Here is a 27,000-nt window from a genome sequence, read left to right on the forward strand (position 1 = left end):
TTTATTAAGAAAACCAGGTCATTTGTTCTGCTTACTATTACACATTCTGATTCTGCAAGCTGACTTAATACACCTTTAAGAAAATATGATATTTAAATTCCAATTGTACAGGCCTCAAATTACAGATTGCTTAGAATTCATATTTGCCTGAAGTTTTTCTAGGGAGAATGACTTTTTTCTGTGTGTATTTGGCACAACAGAACCAAACTTTAATAAAACATCCCAGTGAGCTGTGAGATTCACCAGAGTCTTACAACTAAAGACATTCTGGTAAATGCTGTTATAGTTGTAAAACTCTGGTGACTCTCACATTAAATATGTCTGTGCTGAATTTTAAAATGTACCCACTATTCTTTTTAATTCTAGTCAGCCCTCGGATTAATTAATTATTAATTATTCATAGAACCCTCAGATTGACCAGTTCAAAAATTTTGTTTTACATTTCCTAAACACTCACTTAATTCTATACATAGCTATAATGAGAGCAATAGCTATCACTTATTTTTGTTTTATATACATTATCTCATTTAATCCTAAAATCACTATTATTAGAATTTACCTTTACAAGACATAAAGTGACTAAGAGTCAGATAATCTTGAACTTTGGCAACTATTAAAAGCCAAATCTAGGGCTGGGGCTGTAGCTCAGTGGCAAAGCTCTTGCCTTGCATGTGTGAGGTACTGGGTTAGATCCCCAGCACTACATAAAATACACAAATAAAATAAAGGCATACTGTCCATCTACAACTACATTTTTTTTTTTTGTTTTACAAAGCCAAATCTATACCCCATGCTAAAGTCAGAAGGACAACAAAGAAACAAAGAGATACTAGATACTAGAAACACCTCATCCTCTCTCTCAGCACCGTTTCCACTTTAGGCACTTCATCCTAACAAAATCATCAACTAAGTCTTTTGGAAAGAATTATCTACTAGGATGCATCCTGGAGCTAAGGAGCAGATTAAGAAACCGTCTTATTCCAGAATATGGTATCCACAAAAGCTGAGCTCGAGGGAGAGAGGAAGGGCAATGAATCCTATTACTGGGAAACAGCAACTGCCAGGTCGAGGTCTACATTTAATAATCAAAACTTAACATGATGGTGAGGATGTGGGGAGAAAGATACACTCATACATTGCTTGTGGGGCTGCAAATTGGTGCAACCACTCTGGAAAATAGTATGGAGATTATTCAGAAAACTTGGAATGGAACCATCATTTGATCCAGTTATCCATTCCTCCATATATACCCAAAGAACTTAAAATCAGCATACTATAGTGACACAGCCACATCAATTTTATAACAGCTCAATTCACAATAGCTAAGCTAACAGAACTAACCTAGGTGTCCTTCAATAGATAAGTGGATAAAGAAAATGTGGTATATATATACAATGGATGTTATTCAGTCATAAAGAAGAATGAAATTATGTCATTTGTTGGTAAAGGATCTGAAGACTATCATGCTAAGTGAAATAAGCCAATCCCAAAAAAACCAAAGGCTGAATGTTCTCTCTGATATGCAGATGTTAACATACAATTGGGTGAGGAAAGAACAGAAGTTTAATGAATTAGACAAAGGGTAATGAAGGGAAGTGGGAATGGGAATAGTACAGAAAGTAGAATAAATTGGATATAACTTTCCTATGTTCACATGTGGATACACAACTAGTGTAACTCTATATCATGTACAACCACAAGAATGGGAGGTTATACTCCATGTATGTATAATATGTCAAAATACACTCTACTGTCATGTATATCTAAAAAGAACAATAACAAAAAAGAATAAGATCTCTGGTTTCTGAGTTAATAAAACACAGGTCAACCAAAATCCTACTAAGCTTCTGAGAATACTGTAAAATTTTACACCCTACAAGTGAAAAGCTGTGATTGTTCAGTCCCTATGGAAATCCAGGGACCCCACCTCACAACAAAAGAAAGTAGGCTTCTGAAAAGTACAGCCCCTACAAAGGGTGTACTCCAAAATGTCCAAGGAGATCTTCCCAGGAAGGCACACTGACCAAATTGACCAAGCAACTAACTCTATTGCTAACAAAAAGTTTTCAGGATATTCCCATCAAGCTGGTTTTGAGTTAGGGGCTTGGTCATCACTGTGTGTTGTTTTCCTTTTTCTTTTCCAAACTGTTTAATCATTGTAAAATGAGAATATGAGGAGAAGGAGGAGGGAGGAGAAAAGTTAAAATATATTTACAGTTTTCCAGACCAAAGAATTGATGCTGGATGCAATAACTGGATGAGTCTAAATTATCTTCTTTTTAGGAGGTGATATGAGTTTGTTTTAAAATCATATGTGTAATAGTTGCATTAGGTAAGTAATATATTTCTGAATTATATGGATGAAGGTATGTGTATGTGGTAACATGGCTCCCAACAATCTTCACCTTGTGATAATTGTATCCTGTGTAAATCTCTCCACTTGGGTATGAGGTGGACCTAAGAGTTTGCTTGTATTAAAAAGAATATGGCAAATATAACCTTATAAAAATTACGACTTAATGTCTTAATGCTTGCTGTCTGGCTCTTCACACTTACTTGCTCTGATAAAGTAAACTACCAAGTTGCAAAATACCCTACGGAAAAAACACACTATAAGGAACTAAGAGAAATCTGAAACCCTTGGTCCAAAAGACACTGCTGAACTGAATCCTACCAATAATAGTGTCAATGAGCTTGAAAGCAAATTTTCCCTCTTTGAGCCTTTAGCCCTACCTTCCACCGTTATTGCAGCCTTAAGAGATTTTTGAGCCAGAGAAGCTAGCTAAAGCAAGCCTGGATTCTTGACTAACAAAAACTGAGAGATAATAAATGTTGCTGTTTCAAGCCACAGGTAACAATAAATAAATAATACAGTACGGCTGCTAAACAATCAAAGGAAAGAAATAAGTGGATATCTATTTTGTCTGCCCAAAATCAAATCATATCTTTTCTGATAAATATGCCTTGATTGTCCTTTGAGGAACAATTCCACTAATCTCAGTGAATAAATAAGTAGCTCAGATGAGTTGACTCATCTTCCCCGTCTCCCTTAATCAAATACATTAAACCCAGACTTAGCACATGAGACTAAAACGCTGAGACTTCAGATGGAATTACTAAGAAGAGAAGTACTTTCTGCTGGACTTGCAGTTAATAGAATGTACACCTAGAGCTACCAAAGTCACAAAATGGAGAAAGCCTTTCTGAAAAAGAAGCCAATTACAGAGAAAAGGAGAGACAAAGTGATAAAGTTATTTACACCTAATTTAAACCTGAACCAATGCCTCAAGTCAGACTGTGACTTGACTTTGCATAAGCCAGTTGTTTTTTTCCTTCCCTTCTCACATTAGGTTAATTTGAGTTGAATTTATGGAGGGGAAAGAGATTTTCAAGATATCAACCTAGGAGGTCCATGAGAAGAGGGACAAAATTTGTTCTATTCATGACTATATTCCTTATTGGTTAGCTTAATGCCTGGCAAGTAGGTATCACTCAATAAACCTCTATTGAATGAGTAAAGGAAAATGTTCTGTGTAAAAACACTGTGTAGGTCCAATTTAGTTAAAATGCAACCAAATGTTTAAAAACCACTGAAAGCATACATTTCCCTTTTAAAATAAAGTTTCTGGTTATAAAACTTTGAAAAATTACTTACAAATATTAGGTCCAAGATAATTTGAATTAAATAAGCCATTTAAAAACTTCATGATTCATCTTACCTCAGATAAAAATCCTCTATTACTACGATGATTCCTTTTTGTTTTGAAAGAAAACTCCTCTTTCTAGATATATTCATCTTAGGGCATTTTTGTAATTAAGACTAGTCCTTATTTTGTTCCCATGTACTGTATAAATATAATAATTACATTCCAAATCAGTTAATTAGAATTCACAATGTATTCTTTGTCACAGGTCCACTACCACATATAATGTTTTGATTCTCAAGTTAAATAACTGAAATATAAATTTACATCATCATCTAGATCCAACTATTTGTAGAAAAAGTTAAAGATGGGGCTAGGGATGTGGCTCAAGGGGTAGCCTGACATGCGTGTGGCCTGGGTTCGATCCTCAGCACCACATACCAACAAAGATGTTGTGTCCGCTGAGAACTAAAAAATAAATATTAAAAATTCTCTCTCTCTCTCTCTCTCTCTCTCTCTCTCTCTCTCTCTCTCTCTCTCCTCTCTCTCACTTTCTCTTTAAAAAAAAAAGAAAAAGAAAAAGTTAAAGACTGAGGAGCATATTAAACCATATATCTTGCAGGGGCTAATGTAGCATGTGCAAAACCCTGGATTTTGAACCTGGTACTGGAACAAAACAATAATAAGAACAAAACTGCAACAGGTAAGAGACAACTAAAAATTTGAACACTTCATGGATATTTGATAATATTGGGAATTTTGTGTGAGTGTGTGTATGTGCGTGTGTGTGGTGCCGGGGATCAAACCTAGGGCCTTATGTATGTGAGGCAAGCACTGTGCCAACTGAGGTACATCCTTAGTTCCAGGAATTATTTTTAAAGTATGAAAATGCTACTTTGGTTATGTTAAAGAGTCCTTATATATTAGCTGTATAATTGAACTTTTCAGATGAAATATGATGTCTGAATTTACTTGAAAATAAATGAAGAAATGAGTGTTGATATGGATGTGATTGATTACTGGAGCTAGGTAATGAATATATAGAGATTTGTACCACTACTCTGTGTATGGTTTAAATTCTTCAAATAAAATTTTTTAAAATTTAAAATAAGTAAACAGACCATAGAAAAATTATAATTAACCTAATTATTATAAATCTTGTGAACATATCCAAATTTTAAAAATCCGGAGATTGGGGAAAATAAAATATTTAAACAGAACTGATTATGAAATTACAAACTACATGTTTCCAAATTTTTATAGCAATTACTATATGAATTATAAATACTGAAGATAAACATATATGATATATATAATAGGAAGAAGAATCTCCTTTTCTTTGGCAGAAGATTTGCACTAGCAAATTGTCTTTGGCCTCTTCCCAACACCTTTTTTCAACTAATTATAATATATTTGTTGAGCACTTTTTATATGCAAGCCTAGGCTAGTGGAACCCCTAGACAAAGACAAAACTGAGAGAAATATAGTACATATGTCTTACTGTAAGAAGCTCACAACAGAGTAGATAATCACCCTTTGACACATTCCAAACTCTCGGTATCAATCTTATAAAGCATTTCAATTAAAATTAAATACTAATCCCAAAACAAGGCACCATAGCACATTGAATATCTCAAGCTGAAAAAATCTGAGAAAACAGAAAGAGGAGAAAGGTCACTCTGACACTTCTCAAAAGCAGGTTATAAGACCTTCACGTTCCAGAGGAAAGGAATACCCTTGTCTCTAAAAACAGAGAGACTCAGAGAAGAATCTGAACAAACAGGCCTTCCTAAGCTTTCCCATTTGTTCCCAATTAAGTATACTACTTTTGCTTTATCATATTATTCCTTTACAACTATCCACTCTTCATCAAACCTAACAATGAAAGCATATCAATTTAACTGTTTTATTCTGGTCTTATTTTCCTTATGAGGGATCCCATATCATGTAAAATGTATATTATATAAATTTGAATTCTTTTTTCTTGTTAACATGTTCTTTGTCATGGGGGCCTCAGCCATGAAACCAAGAATGATGAGGAAAGATTTTTTTTCTGCCCCACACTTCCTAATTCCCAATAAGAACTTCCCACCATTTTCCAGTTTTGAGTTGCCTTAGGTAATTCTTAAAAGGCAATTGTTAAAAGTCAGGTTAATTAAATTCATTCAATTATGAATAAGAATAGCCAGTAATCCCAGCAACTCAGGAAACTAAGGCAAGAGGACCTCAGGTTTGAGATCAGCCTCAGCAACTTAGAAAGATACTGTCTCAAAAGCTAAAAAAAAAAAAAAAAAAAGACTAGGGATATAGCCCAGTAGTAAAGTTCCTCTCAGTTCAATCCCGAGTACCTACGATAAATACATAAAATAATTTATTCCTACTGGTAACTAGCAAGTTAGGCCTGCCTTAGAGTCAGTTCTAGTAGTTAAATTTAACTTATTCCTATGTGTCAGAGCTTCTTCCTTAATTAAATTCACATATTTCATAAACGGTTCAAATTCCACAAAGCTATCCTAAATCTATAACCACAGTAACTACAGCCGTTTCGATTCTCTTTCAATGAAAGGTTCTTATCATCATAAAAAGGTGACCAACTAATGGCATAGTTAAAATGGTTCAAATGTGCCTGAATTTTCATAAATTTTGAGTAAATATAACAAAGATAATTCTATATTATATATAGTGAACTAATATGAAAAGAAGCAGGCTCAATCATCCTATGATCATAATCATACCTGCATAGTCCGTCTTTTAGTTAATGTTATTTGAAAATTTTTCCACTCCCAACGTTGCTCCACTACATGTGCAAAAACAACATGCCCATTTCCGCAGGCTCCAGCAATCTGAGTGCCATCAATTGACCATGCAATATTAAATATGCTGCCAGTGTTGGGTTTTTCTAAAGCATAAGACCACTGAAGGGAAAAAAGAAAGAAAAATTGACTGAACAAAACAAAAATGTTTGTAAAAATTTAAAACTGATCACATTAACATATTAAGATAATTTTTTAAAAGAATGTATCTTTATCTTTGAATTATTAGAAATGTTTTCTTAATAAAATTCTAGTATACTGAACAGAAGATACACATATATTTTAAAAGTATTCAGTAGAAAAACATGATAAAACATTACATGAAATCTCTCAAGGACTGTAAAAACATACCATTTCCATTCACATGATTACTTTCAAGTAATAATACTGAAAGGGTAAACGCAAAGATTCTGTAGGACAAAACAAAGTAAGATATCTTAAAGTTCTCTATAGTCTCTACATCTAAAAATTTCTGATTATAGTATTTCAAGAATGTCAGCAAAAACTGAAACTAAACACAAAATGTCACTAAAACATCTCTAATACACATTCTAAATCATAAAAGTTGAAGTACATCTATCCTCTCAGAACTAATCTAGAGATCAATAAGCATCAACTAAGACAAAAGAGATTCTTGCATATGTATACAAGAAGACAGCAAGGAAAAAAAACTATTTGATAGATGGTACTAGAGGCCTTTTTCAGATGCAACATACATATTTGCAAAAAGGATGATTAATTTGTTTGACTAAACTTACATGCATGTTTTCTTTCCTTATAACCTAGAGTCAAATTTAAGTCTTGAATTCTGTTATTGATGCTTTGGGGTTTTTTGTTTTGTTTTACATTATTATTTTTGCAGAAATATGCATTATTAGGAATTGGGGGGTGTGGCTCGGTGGTAGAGTGCTTCTATCCCTGTACCAAAGGAAAGCAGGGAGGAAACACTCATTATTAGCTATAGGCTCCCTCCAAAAACAAATATGAGAGAAATGAAAAACAGAAAAAAGTCACTAATTTATACTACTGTAATACAAAACTTTAAATTCCTAATAAAAAATTCATACATAAAATAAAATAGTGAATGACTTTTACCACTCACTAACATTTTTTTTTTCATCTTTTTCACTCTTTTTGAACCCCTAAATGCTGCTTAAACATTACCTTAAGGGGGTAATGAATAAATTATAAGCTTTGCTTCATCAGCAGTACGAAATATTAAATTTCCTTTTCTGGAATTACAAATATATTTTTTTAAAAGAACATATACATTTCAATATATCTTTTTAGAAAATAAGTAAAGACTGAGAGTTTCAAAGACAAAAATAATCTGCTTCTGGCAATAAAAATAAATTAACCCATAATATGTCTGACAAACAAGAATTATGAAATACTACCACATAACTATTTTATATGAATATTAAAAGTGGTTGACAGAGATAAATAAGACTTGATGTATTGATACCACTTAAGGTTTTGAAGCCGGATTACCCAAATCTTTCATTTTCAATTTAGTCAATTCCTACAGCATAGATGGAAGAGAACTTAACTTGTATTTTAAAACCATAGATTCATATTTTTAAAATATTTACTTTAAATTATGTTTTTTCAGTTTGTTTAAATCAAAATGCAAATAAGGTACAATCATTGCGATTGGCTAAAAAAAATCTCTTAGATATGTTTTCTTCTAAGTCCCATTTTCCACATTATTTCTTGCCTTGCAGATTTTTGCTGTTGCAGAAACTTGATCATTTGTTCTAAAAAGTTTTCCACATCTGGATTTTGCCATTTGTATTCTCGTGGCGCTATTTAACATGTTCTTCTGTCAGCTTTATTTCATATAAATTGATACTTAGATTTAAGAGTTTTGACCAAATTCAGGTTCAATTTTTTGACAAGAAAACTTCAGAAGTGATTTTGTGTGCTGTTGTGATTTAAGTAAGGATGTAAATAAAGTTTGGCATAGTCAGGTTTGGCACAGGGAGGAACAGTTGGAGGGAATGTGGGAAGATAAGGTTAATTATTCATAGATCCATGAGAGAAGAAAGAAACTCACCTCCCAGTACCAAAGGTAGGTACCATTTAGGACTCAGGTGCTCAACCATCAGGTAAGAAGAGAGAGAGGAAGAAGCTTTTAATGGGGTCCAGGATACTACCTAGCTGATTTTCTGAGACAGAGTTCGATTAGTTAATTTGAAGAGAGCTTAGTGTGGGAACTTGGGAGTTACGTTATCAGGTTCACAAGGCTTACAGCAAAAGTAAGATGATCAAAAGTAAGAGGCTGAGACAGGAGGATCAAAGCCGCCTTGGCAAAATTGAGACACTAAGCAACACATGATAAATCAATTGCTGTTTTGAAAGACTCAGAAATATATTTTTGTACAAAGGAAGGTTAGTCTTGAGAAACTGTGAGGCAGACCAGTTGGATTTTGAATGTGTGCAAATATCACTGGCATCTACCCAAATAGTCACAACCTTAGTAGTAGTCTATAGCTAGTCAAAATTTTCCCCAGAAAGGGACACCTCCCCAGATTAACCATAAACTGTTTCCTTTTTTACTCTTTCATCTAAAATCTACTCTTAGATAATCAAATTACTTACCAAATTTACCAACTTACTTATTCTGAAAGAACAATATAATAAATTACTCCCGAGATACTATTATATTTTAAGAAATTATAATTTCTTAAATCAAAAGAATAGCTAATGAGAGAAATTTGTTAACAGTGTCTCACTGTAGTGAAATCCTTCTACTGACATAACTCATTGTTTAGGTTGGCCATGAACTGCAGTTACAAAGTATTCATGTTCTATTATTTGCTGTAAGAAATTACCACAGACCTAGAGGCATAAAGGAGCACATATTTATTGTCTTATAGTTCTACAAGAGCTAAAATTAAGGTGTTGGTAGGGCTGGCTTCCTTTCTGGAGGCTCTGGACAGGGTCGATTTCCTTGATCATGTGGATTGTTGGCAGAATTCACTTTGTTGCAGCTGTATGTAGAACCTGAGGTCCCTATTTCCTTACTGACCATTTGTACCTTCTAACGGCCACCTGCATTCCCTGGTTTGTGATTCCCTTCCTCGATCTTTAGGCCAGTAACAGCAAATTGAGCTGTTCTTACTTTGATCTCTCCTCCTTCTCCATCCTCTAACTAGCTAATAAAGGTGTGCTTTTAAGGACTCATGTAATCCAGATAAGTTTTACCATCTAAAGGTCCATGCCCTTAATCACATCTGCAAAATTCCTTTTACTATTTAAGATACATATTTACAATTTCTAGGGATTAGAGTATAGGTATCTTTGGGAGCCCATTATTTGGCATACCACAAAATTATATTAGGAAAAATAAAGCAATCAACTTGAGACTTTTAAAGTTTATTCATTTTTTCCTAAAGACTCAAATTCAGATAAGGGCATAAACATATGAAACAATAATTTCACCACTTTTTAAGAGTACTTTGAGGTTTGTGGTTTGGGTTTTCAAAGTTTTCTATCACTATGAAAAGGAAACTAAATAATAATTTAACCATGCTGTCACCCTATAAGAGCCAGGTCTTGGTAATGTGGTACTAGGTCAACAAGGATATCCAAAATAAAATATTTTGAAGTTATTAAACAAGTTTCTTTCAAAAAGGAAAAAAAGAACCAATATGAGTTATGATATCAAATAAAATACACATTTAATATTCTACCCTGTGAATTATACAAAAGCATTGAGATTATATAAAGAAAAATAAAGTCATTGTTTTTTATGAATATTTCCTAACAATAAGAAAAATTAGATTACAGACACCTTCTGAGAGCAATATATGAACATCTCAAAATACTGATAAAGAGTCCTCAAGGAACAATTTTAAATTGTCAAATCAATAGCCCTAACAGATGATAAAGCAAATAATTAGAAATTGCCTAATTTTGTAGATCATTATCTACAAAAGAGTCTCAGAACTCTAAAGGGGGGAAGGATGAAGAAGGGAATGCTAACTTAACTAAAGAAAGGAAAATAAAAGGAAATTATATATTTTACTAAAACACAATAAGGGATTTAAAACTTTTTACATTATTGGTATTCCTGGCAACAACTTATCAGAATGTGAATATTGGAGTTGGGTTTATGAGTTATCTATGAGTAGGAAAAAAATATAAGCAAAATATTAGAAGAAAAAGCTGTATCATTTGTCCCCCAAATGGTAGGCAGAGGAAAAACAACACACTATGTATAAGAAATCATAAGTGGATTTTCCCATGTGTACATGCTGCAGGAGCTTTTGCATGATTTCCGCATGCACACTATATAGAAAACATAAGACAGGAGAATCACAAGTTCAACAATAGCCTAGACAACTTAATGAGATTCTCAAAATAATAAAATAAAAAGGGGTTTTGGAGCTATAGCTCAGTGGTTAAGCACTCCTGGGTTCAATCCCTAGTACCAGCAAAAAAAGAAAGAAAACATTTATAAAAAGTAAAATTCTCTGCTTTTAAACAGACTCAGATTTTTAGGTACCAGTATCATAAAAAAGCAAATTCAAATTTGTGTATGCTGGTTTAAAAAAAAAAAAGAAAGAAAGAATTTCTGGTCATTAAAAAAAAAAAAGGTTGTTTATTTTTAACTTAACTAACCATATAGAAGTTTACTTAACCAACTTATTCCATAAAAACAAAGCACAAAGACATCTGAACATTTATCATTATTCTATTTCTTCTCTTGTTTTTTCATAACAATTATAACCCTTACTATTAAACAACTGTTATTTAATCATCTGTTTACATTTGAGTACTCTAAGTAGAGGGTGAGGTACTATTGAAAACAGACATAGAAGTTATTCTCTAAATAGCCAATGAATAACATATGTGCTGAATGAATGAATAAGCAAGCCTGTGTTCCTAAAGCAAGCCTTCTTTCCAAAAGCTCAACCACCATTTTAACAAAACCTGACCTTTAAAATAAAAAAAAATACATAAAAATGAATTAAAAGTCAAGAGATTTAGAAATATTTAAACTAATCTTCTCAAAAACAACCATGAAATTTACTAAGTATATTAATTTCATTAATAATAGTCTAAATGTTAGGCTATTATAACTCTTTAAAAACTAGAACAATATATTTTCTCTGTACAAAAATTCTATAACATTTCCAGAATACTCATTACATGTTAGGTGTTGATTTTAAACAGAATAAAAATGAATTTTGTAACAGAAATCTAACTTTATATTATTAACTAAGTTTCTCAATTCTGGGCAAGATGGACTCATATCATAAAGGCAACGGTTCCTTTACTTTATGGTTTATACTTTATGTTTTTAGCAAAGTTGGTTTTATAGAAATATGAAAATGTAATTTTAACTTTCTCATATCTTCATTATAAAGTCAGAAATGTATTCATGTAAAAGAAAATCTCTGAGGATTAAACTAAAAATTTTGGATAAATTAGACTAAAATGATTGAACAATAGCAACCTATAGATTTGGCTGCTTCTGTCTCTTCCTTCATTTAGTAAGACCTGGCCCTCACCAATGAGTCCTATTCAAGTCTTCATAATCCTGTGTATAGAACCTACTACAACATGCCTAAACAAATCTGATGTGCCAGTGATCCCTTCCCTGGAGATATTTAAAATTGGAACCAAGATTTTTGACTCAGTATGCTCTCTTCAATACAGGAGAGGTACTTATGATGTCAGTTTACAGCATGTAAACTGAAAGGAGAAAAAAGGTCAGCCCAAAGGAAAGAAAAAAAAAGGACCTGGATATGTAGATACACAAAAAGGCAAAAGATAAGCACTCTACTTTTTGGTTCCTAGGGCCTATTAGTTATATTCTTTCCATGACATCTAGAATCTTTTCCTGTACCTTATAACCAATTCCCATTTTTGCTTCTATTTGTAACAAACTACAATAAAATGTAAAGTCTGAAGTCATAAGATCAGCCACATTTCTCCAACACTACTTGAGTTTTTCCCATTTCTGGCAGACCACATACAGTGTTGCCTCTTATACTAAAAAGCAAAGATACACACAAAAAACTAATACTTATAAAAGAAGAAGTATGCTCAGTGTCTCTGAAAAAGGCATCAGAATTGCAGAGTTGAAAGAAGAGATCATTGAGCCCTAACAATTTATTGTAGGTAAATATTATGGTTTGGATCAAGAATGTCCCCCAAAAGCTTATGTATGTCCCTTCTGGAATGTTCCTAAGACAGTAATGTCCAGAAGTGGTGCTTTTGGGAAGTTACTGGCTCTAACCTCACTGATGGATTAAACCATTTGATGGATTAATAATTTGAATGTACAACTGGGAGGAAGTGGAAACTGTAAGCAGATGGAGCATACTAGGTCACTAGGGGCATGCCCCTGAGGACTATATCATGTGCCTGGCCCCATCCTCTCTGTCTCTCCCTTCTTCCCTCCCTCTCTTCCTCCCTCCCTCAGCTTTCCAACTGCCATGAGCTGAGCAGCTTTTCTCTGCCATGCCCTTTCAATATAATTAATTGTCTCACCTCAGGCCCAAAGCAATGGAGCCAGCTAAGGATGAACTGAAACCTCTGAAACTGTGAGCTAAAATTAAACCTATGCTCCTCCAAGTTGTTTGCATCAGATATTTTGGCCACAGCAATGAAGAGCTGACTAACACAATGAGGAATTAAAGGTCCAGAAGAACACTTCCACTTTGTAAATTCACCACTGGAGTTGACTCCAAAGTTCTACAACCATGCCAACGTTATTCCTACATTAAAATAAAATTAAAATTAAAACAAAATAATAAAATTTAATTTAATTTAAAAATAAAAAAGCAACTGAATATGCACAATATAAAGAACAAAAATTGAGACGATTTCTATAAAGTTTCTATAAAGTATCAACAAATGATACATCCTTTTAAGGAAAGAGATCAGGTTTTTTTTCTTCTGTCTTTTCTTAAATTATTTATGCATGCAAGTATTTCCCAGAAGGGAAATAAATATTTAAATTAAAAACAATGACCATAATAACTGACTCCTCCATGTCAACCACATTATTCTCTCTTTTTTTATTTTTTAGTTTTTTTTTTTTATTTTAGGTGAACACAATACCTTTATTTTGTTTCTATGTGGTGCTGAGAATCAAACCCAGTGCCTCACATATGCCAGGCGAGCGCACTACCACTTGAGCCACATCCCAGCCCCACATTCTTCTCTTTACTACCCTATGTAATTATATTCCTTACATTGAAAGGATTCTCAAAGGCACAATCTTTGGCCAAGTTCAATAATTCATAAAATTGCATGTTCAAAAGTTAAGTTTAAGTCAAAGAGAAAACAGATGCCTTTCTTTGAGGGATATTAATTGATTTTTTTATTTTTTATTTTTAGTTATAGATAGACACAATAACTTTACTGTAGTTAGATTTATGTGGTACTAAGGATCAAACCCAGTGCCTCACATGTGCTAGGCAAGTGCTCTACCACTAAGCCACAACCCTAGTCCCACTAACTGATTTTTAAGAAGAATATTCTGGGGGCTGGGGATGTGGCTCAAGCGGTAGTGCGCTCACCTGGCATGTGCAGGGCGCTGGGTTCGATCCTCAGCATCACATAAAAATAAAATAAAGATGTTGTGTCCACCGAAAACTAAAAAATAAATATTAAAAAAAGAAGAATATTCTGTCTCATATGTAATTAGCAAATTACAGAGTGCCTTAAATTATGTTACTTGATAATGAAAAGTTACATATGGCAGTAAGACCAGTTACTGTATGATAAATTATTGCAATTATTTTAATTGAATGAATAAATGAATAAACAGAGTTAAGTTTTTTTTTATAATGAATGGATATTCAAAGAGAAAATGAGAATCAAGAAGTTTTCCATTATACAAGCAATAGCACCACCTGCTGATAAATAAAAGCAACAATGTCAATTTATTAAGAAGACACCAAAGGTAATTATATATTCAGATCTTTTCTCTTGAATTCTATTAACATATTAAAACTCATTAATATGTTCTGGATATTTACTTATATATAACTATGTTAATTTGAACATTTGTGTCTTATATATTTGAATAATGCATTTCTTAAAAATCAAAGTAAAAACAAAATTTATTATAGAACCTAAGAAAAAAGTATGGTACTATGGCTCTAATTTTTATTCTACAAGTAATTCACTGTACCATAATTTATTATGCTAACCACCCAGAAGTGTATATTTATTTTGTACAGTTGTTTTTATAATCCTTTATTACACCTAAAAATTATGTTGTCTCACTTTCCCAGTTTAATTTTTATAGCATTCATGATGTTCCTTTTATTTATTTTTGTTTATACTCTTTTATCTACTGAAATAAAAAGAAGGTATTTGTATTTCTTTGCTTGTGAAGTATCTGTTTATTTCATTTGCCCATTTATCAATTGGGTTATTTGTTTTTTCAGTGCTAAGTTTTTTGATTTCTTTATATACTCTGGATATCCTCTGTCCGAATAATGTTATGGTTTAGATATGAGGTGTCCCTAAAAGCTCATACGTGAGGCAATGCAAGAAAGTTCTGAGGTGAAATGACTGGGTTATGAGAGTCAGTACGTTAATCCCCTGATAGGGATTAATTTGGTGGTTAACTGTAGATAGATACAGTATAACTGAAGAGATTGCTCATGAGCATGCCTTTGGGGTTTATATTTTGTTCTTGGTGAGAAAAGCTCTCTTTCTCTGTTTCCTGGTGCCATGTAATGAACTGTTTTCCTTGACCACATCCTTCTGCCCCAATGTTCTGCCTCACCATGGGTCCAGTGTAATGGAGTCAGTCATCTATGGACAGAGACCTCTGAAACCGTGAGTCCCCAAATAAACTTTTCCTCTTATAATTATTCTTGCCAGGTCTTTTTGTCATAGCAGTGAAAATGCTAACTAAAACAAATAACTAGCAAAGATTTTCTCCCATTCTGTAGGTTCTCTCTTTATACTATTAACTGTTTCTGTTACTGTGCAGAAGCTTTCTTATTTGATGCCATCTCATTTACTAATTCTTGGTATTGTTTCCTGAGGTTCAGGAGTCCTATTGAGGAAACTGTTATCAGCACTTATATGGTGAAGTGTTGATCCTACATTTTAATGGTTACAAAGTTTCTAGTGTAAATCATAGGTCTTTAATCCAGTCTGGGTTGGCTTTTGTGCAGGGTGAGAAACAACTTGAGGACAAATCTTTACATTTTATTTTTTTAATATTTTAAACCCAATTTTCTAGGACACTGGCTGATTCATAGTATGAATTTAATGCTTACTGAATAAAAGAACATACATTTAAAATGTTAAGTCTCAAGTATTAAAAATTTTTATAACAGTTCATTCAGTTTATTTTTCTAGAATTATTAACATTATAAGAAAAGATATTGTGCTTAATGAGGTTAATTTTTAATTGTTATTCAGATTAACTTAATCTCTCAAGTTTCTAAAACCTTAAAATATTTTTAATCAGGGCTGGGGATGGGGCTCAGCAGTAGCACACTTGCCAGGCATGTGTGAGGCACTGGGTTCGATTCTCAGCCCCACATATAAATAAATAAAATAAAGGTCTATCAGCAACTTAAAAAAAATAAAAAATATTTTTAATCAACAGGCAAACTAAAATTATCATATTTAAATTCACTTATTAACAAATAATTTAATATTGACTATATTGTATAGATAATAAGGAATCTTTAAGCTATAAAATCTTATAAACTAGGGAGTCAAAAATAATATATGTAAAACTAAACTGGACAACGTAAGTGCAAAATACATTGTGAAAATGAGACCACATAATTCTATAACAGCATCATTAATAAAAAACCTGAGGTACAGGTCCTTAAGTCCAAAAACAAAACAAAAAAATCCTTAAGTAATAAGATAATTTAACATCCGGATATTATAGCTAAGGGAAAAATCAAGAGACGTAAGGTGAGAGAAAGTTAGGAAAATAAACTTTAGATTGACTATAGAAGGCATGAGAAAGTCAAACATGAGATAGGTCTTAAAGAACAGAAAGAATTCCACTTAGTATAAAACAGAGGAGAGAATATGCCATAAAAAGAGTGAGGATGGGGGCTGGGGATGTGGCTCAAGCGGTAGCGTGCTCGCCTGGCATGCGTGCGGCCCAGGTTCGATCCTCACCACCACATACAAAGAAAGATGTTGTGTCCGCTGAATACTGAAAAATAGATATTGAAATTCTCTCTCTCACTCTTTCTTTAAAAAAAAAAAAAAAGAGTGAGGATGTTAGGGGCAGGCAAGATTCATGAGCCAGTATTCAACCTGATTTGAGCACATATACAAATTAGAGAGTTGGAGAGGAAAAGACTGAATGGATTTAATGGTACCAGGTTTCAGAGAGCTTCCAAAGTCAGGCAGAGGGCTAAAATTTTATGTGATGAAAAACAAGTAACCAGAAAACTGATACATCATTTAAAAAGCTCTAAAGGTTCTAACTACCTTGTTTTGCATTTGAAGAAAATGAGCCATGGAACAATATGATTTGCTTATATTTAGAAATAGTATGGAAAAGCCCTATTGCTATAATTTGGATCTTAGATCCTTTAACAGGGAGATAGTGGAACCTTTAGAAGGTAGGGCCTTGTGGTAGAGCCTTGTGGTAGGTCCTTAGGGAGGTCTTCTGGTCACTGGGACCATATCCCCAGCAGGGTACTGTCAGACTCCAGTCAGTCCTTTCTCTTTTGCTTCTTGGATGATGAGGTGAGTGGATTACTCTACCACACACTCCTGCTGCTATACCTTAGGCTCTTTTAGACATGGAGCCAATTAATCCTGGACTGGAACCTCCACAACTACAAGCCAAGATAAATCTTTTCTCTTCATGATTATCTCAAGTATTTTTTATACTGATGAAAAGTTGATCAACAAGTCTTAACTATTTTTACCCCAAACTGCCACTGTTTGGGGGCATTCTTCAAGAACAATAGATAAATATTGTTAAGCCTAGTTGTTTGTCTAGATTTCAATGAGAAGAAAGGAATAGTATCAAGAGTAAAAATTCTCCCACACTTTCAAAAGTGAACTTTTTTTTTTTTTTTGAGATATTAGGGATTAAACCCAGGGCTTTCTACCATTGAGTTATATCTATAGTCCTTTTTATTTTTTATTTTGAGACAGGGTCTCACTGCCTAGGCTGACCTCCTAAATCACTGGGAGTACAGGCATGTGCCACTATACCTGACTCAAATATAAATTCTTAACAAAAAGAAATATGTCCTTTGGTTTCAAAATGACCAGTTTTTAAATTTACTATTAGTTTTATGCAAAAATATGACTAACATTTTATATGAAACATACCAATAGCAAAAACATTTAAAACTCTATTTTCCATATTGAATGGGCAAAAATTTTAATATTTCACCATCTTTCACAATCATGCTCAAAACAAACATTTCCAGAAAGACAATGTGTAGAGATCATATCCATTCTTTATACTTACAGTTTGGTTTCATAAATCTAGAATTGATTGAATCAGTATATTAAGACAAATCAGAAATTTACAGCCAAATGCATTCATTAAGGGATATTAATGTTAAAGAGTGTTTGCCTGATGTGAGGGAGGGTCTGGATTCAATCTCCAGCACTGCAGAAAGAAGGAAGGAAGAAAGGGCATTCACTGAAAATGTTTCTTTTTTAAGGACTGAGAACCAGGTGTGTGTGCATGACCACATTTATGACAGCACATGTGTAATTCCTCACAACTATAACTTACCCCAGTTTTATCACACAAGCGTAAAGTATGAAATGATCCAACAGCAAATAATTCTCCATCTGGAGCCCAGGCAACTGAGGTAATAGGATGCTCATGGGGTTGTGAACTGTATAGGAGGCGGCCATAACTATCCCACACCTATAAAAGCAAAAAATTTTTAAAGTCTTATAATAATCACAACATTGCTATAAACAAGTTTGTCTTCTAATAAGGTAGCACATAAAGTTTAAGAAATGACCACCTTAAAATATTAGTAATTAAATGTCTTTACTACTATACAATAGAGAGGGGAAAAAGCTGTATTCCTTGAAACCAAAATACATTGAAAATATTTTAAAACATTATTATAATTTTCAGATTTTATAAACCTTGGATTAAACATTAAACCTACCCATTCTAATCCATATATATACTAAAATAAAATTGAACCCCTATCTCTCACCCTGCATAAAATTCAATTCAAGGACTTAGGCATTACACCAGAGATCCTGTGCCTACTAGAAGAAAAAGCAGGCCCAACTCTCCATCATGTCGGCTTAGAAACTGACTTCCTCAATAAGACTCCTAAAGCAAAAGAAGTAAAATCAAGAGTCAATAAATGGGATGGAATCCAACTAGAAAGCTTCTTCACAAAGGAAACAATAATGTGAGCAGACAGCCTACAGGATGGGAGAACACCTTTGCCACCTACACCTCACATAGAGCATTAATCTCCAGGATATATAAAAAACTCAAGAAACAACCCACAGAAAAAAAATAATACAATCAATAAATGGGCTAAGGAACTGAATAGACACTTCACAGAAGAAGTATTACAATCAATCAACAAATATAGGAAAAATGTTTAACATCTCTAGCAATTAGAGAAATGTAAAAATCAAAACTACATTGAGATTCCATCTCACTCCAGTCAGAATGGCAATTATCAAGAATACAAGCAACAATAAATATTGGTGAGGATGTAGGGGAAAAGTACATTAACACTGTTAGGACTGCAAATTGGTGCAATCATGATGGAAAGCAGTATTTAGATTCCTCAGACATTTAACCGTTACCCCACTCCTTGGTTTATACCCAAAGAACTTAAAATCAGCATGCTACAGTGTGACAGCCACATAAATGTTTATGGCAGCTCAATTCACAATAGCCAAACTATGGAACAAACCAAGATGCCCTTCAACAGATGAATGGATAAATAAAATGTGGTATACATACACAATGGAATATTAGTCATAAAAAAGAATGAAATTATGGCATTTGCAGGTAAATGGATGAAGCTAAAGAATATGATGCTAAGCCAAATAAGCCAATCCCACAAAACCAAAGGCCTAATGTTTTCTCTGATAGGCAGATGCTAATTCATAATAAGGGAGTAGGAGCTAGGGAAGAATAGAAGTATTTTGGGTTAGACAGGGGGGTGAAGGGAGGGAAGGCGATACGGGGGTAGAAAAGATAGTAGAATGAATCAGATATTATTACCCTAGTGCATATATGATTACACAAATGGTATGATTCCCTATCATGTACAACTAGAAGAAAGAAAAGTTATATTCCATTTATGTATGATGTGTCAAAATGCATTCTACTGACATGTATAGCTAATTAGAACAAATTTTTAAAAAATCAATAAATGGGATGGTATCAAACTAAAAAGCTTCTTCACAGCAAAGGAAACAATCAAGAACGAAAGAGAGAACCTACAGAATGGGAGACCATTTTTGCATTAATTTCCAGGATATATAAAGAACTCCAAAAACTTAACACCAAAAAAACAAATAATCAACAGATGGGCTAAAGAAGTGCCCAGACACTTCACAGAAGAAGAAATACAAATGGTCAAAAAAAATATGAAAAAATGTTCACCATCTCTAGCAATTAGAGAAACACAAATTAAAACTACACTTAGCCAGGCATGGTGGTGCACGCCTATAATCCCAGAGGCTAGGAAGGCTAAGAAGGAGGATCATGAGTTCAAAGCCAGCCTCAGCAAAAACGAGGCGCTAAGCAACTCAGTAAGACCCTGTCTCTGAATAAAATACAAAATAGGACTGGGGATGTGGCTTAGTGGTCAAGTACCCCTGAGTTCAATACACGGTACCAAAAAAAGAAAACAAATACACTGAGATTCCATTTCACTCCACTTAGAATGGCAATTATCAAGAATACAAGCAACAATAAATGCTCACAAGGATATGTGGGAAAGGTACAGTCATACACTGCTGGTGGGACTGCAAACTGGTGCAACTACTCTGGAAAGCAGTATGGAGATTCCTTCGAAAACTTGCAATGAAACCACCACTTGACCCAGTTATTCCTCTCCTTGGTTTATACCCAACGACTTAAAATGAGCATACTACAGTGATGCAGCCACATCAATGTTTGTAGTAACTCAAATCACAATAGTTAAGCTATGGAACCAACCAAGGTGCCCTTCAACAAATAAATGGATTTTAAAATGTGGTATATATACACAATGGAATATTATTCAGCCATAAAGAATGAAATAATGGCATTTGCTGGCAAATGGATGGAACTGGAGACTATCATGCTAAGTGAAATAAGCCAGTCCCTACAAACCAAAGCCTGAATGTTCTCTCTGATATGTGGATGCTAACATATAATAAGGATGGGGAGAGAAGAATAGAAGTTCACTGGATTACACAAAAGGGAATGATAGGAAGGGAGGAAGGATAAAAACAGTAAAGACAGTAGAATGAATTAGACATACCTATCCTATATTCATATATGAATACATGACCAATAAAACTCCAGAACATGTACAACTGCAAGAATGGGATCCTAATTAGAATAAGTTCCACTCCATGTCTGTATGTCAAAACAAAAAAATGTTTTCAATATGTTAAAAAAAAAAACTCCACATTCTAAGTTCTTTAAATTTAATAGTAACATTTTGAGATGTCTAGTATTTTGTTTGAGTTTATAAAATTTCTCTAAAAGAATTTATTTCAATTAAAGTTCCTGTAAGTTACTTTAATCTTATTTTGGGGCCACACATCAGTAGTAGAGTGCTTCCTTGACCTGGATTTAATCCTCAGCACCACAATTAAGGGGAAAATAAGTCTTATTCTTCCCCATAAATAATTTTGTTCTGAAACTGATTAATGTTCAGTAAACCAACAGGGTTTGTTTCTAAAAATTTAAATGAGCTGATTTAAACTAAAATAAAAATAGGGGTTATATTGATGTTGCTACTTATTAAATCAAATTCTATAGGCCAATGAGACAGTTATTACAGTAGAACTTTAAAATACCTTTTAAAATTAGAAAATAATTTGCTAAATTGTTAGAGTTAAAAGTAATACCTAATATGGGGCTGGAGTTGAAGCTCAGTGGTAGAGTGCTTGCGTAGCATGTGTGAGGCACTGGGTTCAATTCTCAGCACCAAATATAAATAAGCAAATAAAATAAAGGTCTATGAACAACTAAAAAATATATTTTTTAATTTTTTTAATATTTAATTTTTAATTATAACTGGACACAACATCTTTATTTTATTTATTTGTTTTTATTTGGTGCTGAGGATCGAACCCAGGGCCTCGAAAGTGCTAAACCAGCGCTCTACCACTGAGCTACAATCCCAGCCCCAAAATATTTTTTAAAACAAGTAATATCTAATGTAAAAGAATAAAATAATATTCTTAAATGCTAAATACTTTTTGCCTAAATTTGATTCTCTCAAGCAGATGACAAGCCTAAACATTACATACCTTATATTTACAATCTTCACCAGCAGATAAAATAAGATCATTGACTGAGTTCCAATCAACTTTTAAAATAATGCCATCATGAGCTTTCCACTATGGGGGCAAAAAATAAGATATTAATTATAACTTTAAAAGTGATGTCTATTTTTATAAGAAAAGAAACTTTACCTCTTTTCTTTTTCTCACTATATTGCCTATGCTAGCTTTGAACTCCTGGGCTCAAGTGATCCTCCTGCCTAAGTCCCCTATGTAGCTGGAACTATAAGGACATACTGTCATACTCAGCTCTTTTCCTCTTTCTCATGATTCTTTTACCATCTTCTCCAGAATTCTTATCTTACTGTTTGATTTCTAACTTATATCAGTGAAAGCACCTAGCACCACGACATCGACTTTATGGCTTTCATCCCCATGAATTTGCTCAGTTGCCTAGACTCAAGATGGAAAATCACTTGCTGCTCAACTTTTTATATCTGTGTGATAATACTGGAATAAAAATATATACTCCAAAATATCAGGCGTATCTAAATCTTGTTATCTTCTTTGTATATTTGATCCCACTATTGAAACTGCTTTATGCTTGTTTACTATTTCCCTTTTTTTTTTTTTCCCCGTTTTGGGAAACCAAAAAAAACTCTATTTTTTTTTGTTCTTCTTGTTGTCTTTCTTTTTCATAAACATCTTCTTTAGTAGCCTCTTCATTCTCTTCTGTATACTGCCATAAGTTTCTTTCTCTTTACCTTCGACTTTGGTTCATAATTAGACTACTTAGAATCTTCTGTTGCATTTACAATATAATTAAAAAAGTCTTTCACACATAAAAATATTGTGCGTTATATATATACATGTATATATATGCATATATGTACACATATATATACATGTATATATATATACATATATATATGTACACACACAATATTTTTATGTGTGAACCTACAACTAGAAAATAAATATTTAAAAGTAAACAAGTTCTAGATGTGTCTAGAAGGTCTTTTAAACTGCATTCCACAAACAAGAATTAATAAAGCATTTCCTTTTACATACAATCTAAATTCAAGGAAGTTGCTGCAGGTTTAGTTTCCCAAAAGGAATTTGCATTAACTTGCTACTTATAATAATTTTAACTCCTTTTTTACTATAGCTGAATTTTGATAATGAATACTTTTCCTTCTCTCCATCACCTTCTAGCTCAAAGGTTCTACCAAATCCCTAGGTTCTACCAAATCCCTAAACTACATTCAAACCGATCAACGGTGAAAGAAGCAATTCCAGACATAAGCAGTTTCATTTATATAGCCTAACTGCAAATATCTAAATTCACATAACCAGAAACTAAAAGTTTAAGGTATAAACTAAAAGATTCAACTTGTTTGTTTTTACTGTGTAATTTCATAGCAGATTTTCAGAGTGTAAGTAATTGGTATGAAAGGACTTTGACTAGTCCTCTTTTCTCAGATTCTTCTCTTTGCTCAAATTCCTTACCTTAGTTGCATAAGGACTTATATCTTCTATTGCGTGTTTTTTTCCCACAATTCTTAGAGTGCTCTACATGCAGTAAAAATGTAAATTCTGTTGACTATAGAAAAATTTATTTTCTCTCCTTACTCCCTGAAATTTACCTTAACTATTGAATCTAATGCTTCTTAAAACACTTTTTATACCCACTATAATCTGTCAATCTCCATCACCAAATTCCTTGCCCAGGAACTAGTCATTCTACATCATTTTTTTTCTGACCTCCCTAGTTGATTAAAAGGTAGAGATGGTATATTAACTCATAAATAACATAATAGCATATATTAAAACTACTCTCTTTTTTTGGCAGTACTGAAATTGAACACACGCCCTTACCACTTAGTTACATGCTGAGCCCTTTTTTTGAACTTTATTTTGAGGGTCTTGCTACATTGCCCTGGCTGGCCTTGAAGTTGCTATTCTCCTGCATCAGATTCCTGAGCAGCTGGGATTACAGGCATATGCCATTTTGTCTAGCTATAATTACTCTATATTGAATACTTACTATATGCCAGGCACTGTCCTATGAACTTTATAATTTAACTCATTTAATCCTCATAATAATCCAAATAAGTAGGTATTGGCATCACCAACTAAGATACCAAAAAGCTGATGCCCAAGGATATTTCATAACTTACCTAGGGTAAGGGAAGATGTGAACTCAGGTGACTGACTAGAAAGCTTATATTCTTACTACTAAATTATGATGTGTCATTATCAACATATGAAGAAAATCATTCTCTTTTCTTTTTTGAGGGATTGAATTCTGAGGCACTTAATCACTGAATCAGAGTCACAACCCCAGCCCTTTTTATTTTTGAGACAAAGAGTTTGAACTTGCAATCCTCCTGCCTCAACCTCCCCAAGCACTGGGATTACAGGTGTATGCCACCATGCCCAGCTTCATTCTGCCTTTTAACACTGGAATCAAATAACAAAATCTTGATAAAGGCTTATAAGTTTTCAATTCATTTATCTGACCTTGACTTGTCTCAATGGCCCTTTTTTTTTTTTTTTGCTTGCTTTTATGTGGTTCTCTACTTGCCCCTTTATCTCATATTTCTGAACATTTTCTGCTTCCTGGGCTTAGAATAACCTTCCCTCTTCTCCTTTAAGATTCAGCTCCTAACTAAAGTCTTCTTTCTGAACAGTATAAAAGAAAATGTGAGCTCAACACTTATCCTTAAGATAAATGTTCTCTATGTTATTTGAAAAGTTATATATACATTATTTGTTCTAAGTATTATATTGACAACTCCTCCACTCTGAAAATACTAAGAATGCTAGGCTGTAGGAAACAGTTCAAGTATTTTAACAGATGATGAAGATGATGATGATAAAAAACAAAGTCTAAGCAAAGCTCTTAAAGTTTCATGATTTTGTTTTATTTTGTGTCAACTCTATATATTTGAGGTTGACTGCTATACTTAAACATAACCCAGTAGTGCCAAATCTTACAATTCAATAGCTCAAAACATTTTTATGATATACTGGTATAATGTAAGTTGGAATAAGGGGGAAATGAACTTTGCCAGAAACATAAACAGATATTCCTATTCTATTATTAAGACTGATAAGACCACACACTTAAATCCTTTAGACTAAGAAGGAAGCACCCTCTACCTTAGCAGATAGGCAGATCCTGATGTTAATTTTAAAATGCCTAAGAAGTACCTGTAAAATTTTAGCATTTGGTTGAAGAGGTTTAATGATCAGCTGTTTGCCTGCTGTATAAAGAACCTTTTCTGAATCAGGGCCCCATGCTACTGAATACACTGGTGTTCCTGTAAAAAAGAAGAAACAAAAATGACTGAAAAACTTTCACTATTATGCCTTATAAAAAGGGAGACTATTAAGAGAATCAATAAAGCAATCTGGTATGTTATTTCATCTTTTCCTACTTAATGGTCCTTTCAAACTAGAGAATAGCCTGATATTAAAATACAGACTGAGTTAATACTGACCATTAAAAATCTATTGTAAGCCACTGACATGTTGTTTTTTGTTTTTAAAATTCATTTTTATTGGTGTACTATAATTTTAAATAATAGTGAGATTCATTATGCCATATTCATATGCATATAATTTGATCCCCCAGGTCCTTTTACTTCCTTTTTCCCTCCCCTCCATCCACTTACAATATTCTATTCAAAGTCCCTTCCATTATTCTTATCACTACTTTAATTAGTACATTATAATTATTTGTATAAGCAGTATTTGTTAAGGTATATTCATGCAAGGATATAGGATAATTTGCAAGATTTCTTTCTTCAGTGCTTCCCCATTTCCTCCCCTCTGGAGCCCTTCCTCTACTCTTTTGATCTTCTAATTTTGTAAGACCCACTTTTTTTAAAAAATTTTTTTCTTTCTATCTTCTCCAAAGGAAGAAAACATTCAACACTTGACTTTCTGAGTTTGGCCTATTTCACTTAGCATGAAGTTCTCCATTTCCATCCAATCAGAAAATTTTCATTCTTCCTTATGGCTGAATAAAACTCTATTGTTTATAAATGACATACTAAATTTTTTTCTTTTCCAACCTTTTTATTAGTACATTATATTTGTACATACTGATAGAATTTGTTGTTACATATTCATACATGCACATGATACATAATATAACATTATAATTTGGCCAATATCATTCCTTAGCACTTTCCCCTACCTCCTCACTTCCCACTTCTCTTTTCTCTACTGATCACCTTTTGATTTTCATGAAATCCACCCCCGTCTCCTTTCTTTCCCTTTTTCCTCTCTAGCTTCCACATATAAGAGAAAACATACAACCATTAAACTTCTGAGTTTGATTTATTTAGTTCAACATAATGGTCTCTAGTTCATCCATTTTCCTGCAAATGACATTTTTCCTATGGCTGAATAAAACTCCATGACATTTTCTTTATTCATTCATCCAACATACTATATTTTTAACTAATTTGGATCTTGCTGAGAAAATATGGAGTTCTCAGAAATTTCAGATAGTACACTATCAAAATATATAAAATATACTTCATTTTTAAAGGCATCAACACATTTTAGAAAAGTCAACAGCCATTAATGTTTAAACTTATTTAAACATAGGTGAATAAATTGTCCATGTAAAAATATATTGGTTTACTTACTTAGATTAAAAATTCTCAAACCTGAGTTAATTCCCATTCCTTATAATATAATAGGCAATAGAATTCTCTAGACTACTGATTCAGTGAAATTGTCTCACCCTGATGCAACCTACCCTTTCTACCTATAAGATCTTAAATAGCAAATTAAATATCAGACTAGAAAAAGTTTTGTTATCTCTCATGTATGGCTTTAGCCTGAAAGCAAGGCTAAGAAAGGGTCATATATGCTATAACCAAGATAAAGTTGACTCATTTCCAGGGGAAAAGCACAAGTTTGATTTACCTACCATATATTAAATTTGATATTGTTTTAATTTTTGGTAGTAATTTAAAGATTATATTTTTATCTCAATTACATTTAAGAATAGTATTTCTTTTTTTTTTTAAAGAGAGAGTGAGAGAGGAGAGAGAGAGAGAGAGAGAAAGAGAGAGAGAATTTTTTTAATATTTATTTTTAGT

At 33.1% G+C, this 27,000-nt stretch overlaps 1 protein-coding gene across 6 annotated transcripts in view; it reads right to left on the reverse strand.

The window, feature by feature from the left end:
• Positions 1 to 27,000, reverse strand: part of Ift80 (intraflagellar transport 80) — a 125,301-nt gene that overhangs the window by 54,843 nt on the left and 43,458 nt on the right. For 5 of the 6 annotated variants that reach the window (XM_078043578.1, XM_078043580.1, XM_078043577.1 and 2 more), the window contains 4 exons: positions 25,094 to 25,203; positions 21,905 to 21,994; positions 18,177 to 18,314; positions 6,380 to 6,559 (listed from right to left, as the gene is read on the reverse strand). In XM_078043578.1, the coding sequence (XP_077899704.1) occupies positions 6,380 to 6,559; positions 18,177 to 18,314; positions 21,905 to 21,994; positions 25,094 to 25,203 (518 nt within the window). The remainder of the gene's footprint in view (positions 1 to 6,379; positions 6,560 to 18,176; positions 18,315 to 21,904; positions 21,995 to 25,093; positions 25,204 to 27,000) is intronic. The other variant, XM_078043581.1, reaches the window with a different exon arrangement.

The sequence above is a fragment of the Ictidomys tridecemlineatus genome, chromosome 3 (genome assembly GCF_052094955.1).
Source record: "Ictidomys tridecemlineatus isolate mIctTri1 chromosome 3, mIctTri1.hap1, whole genome shotgun sequence".
NCBI lineage: Eukaryota > Metazoa > Chordata > Mammalia > Rodentia > Sciuridae > Ictidomys > Ictidomys tridecemlineatus.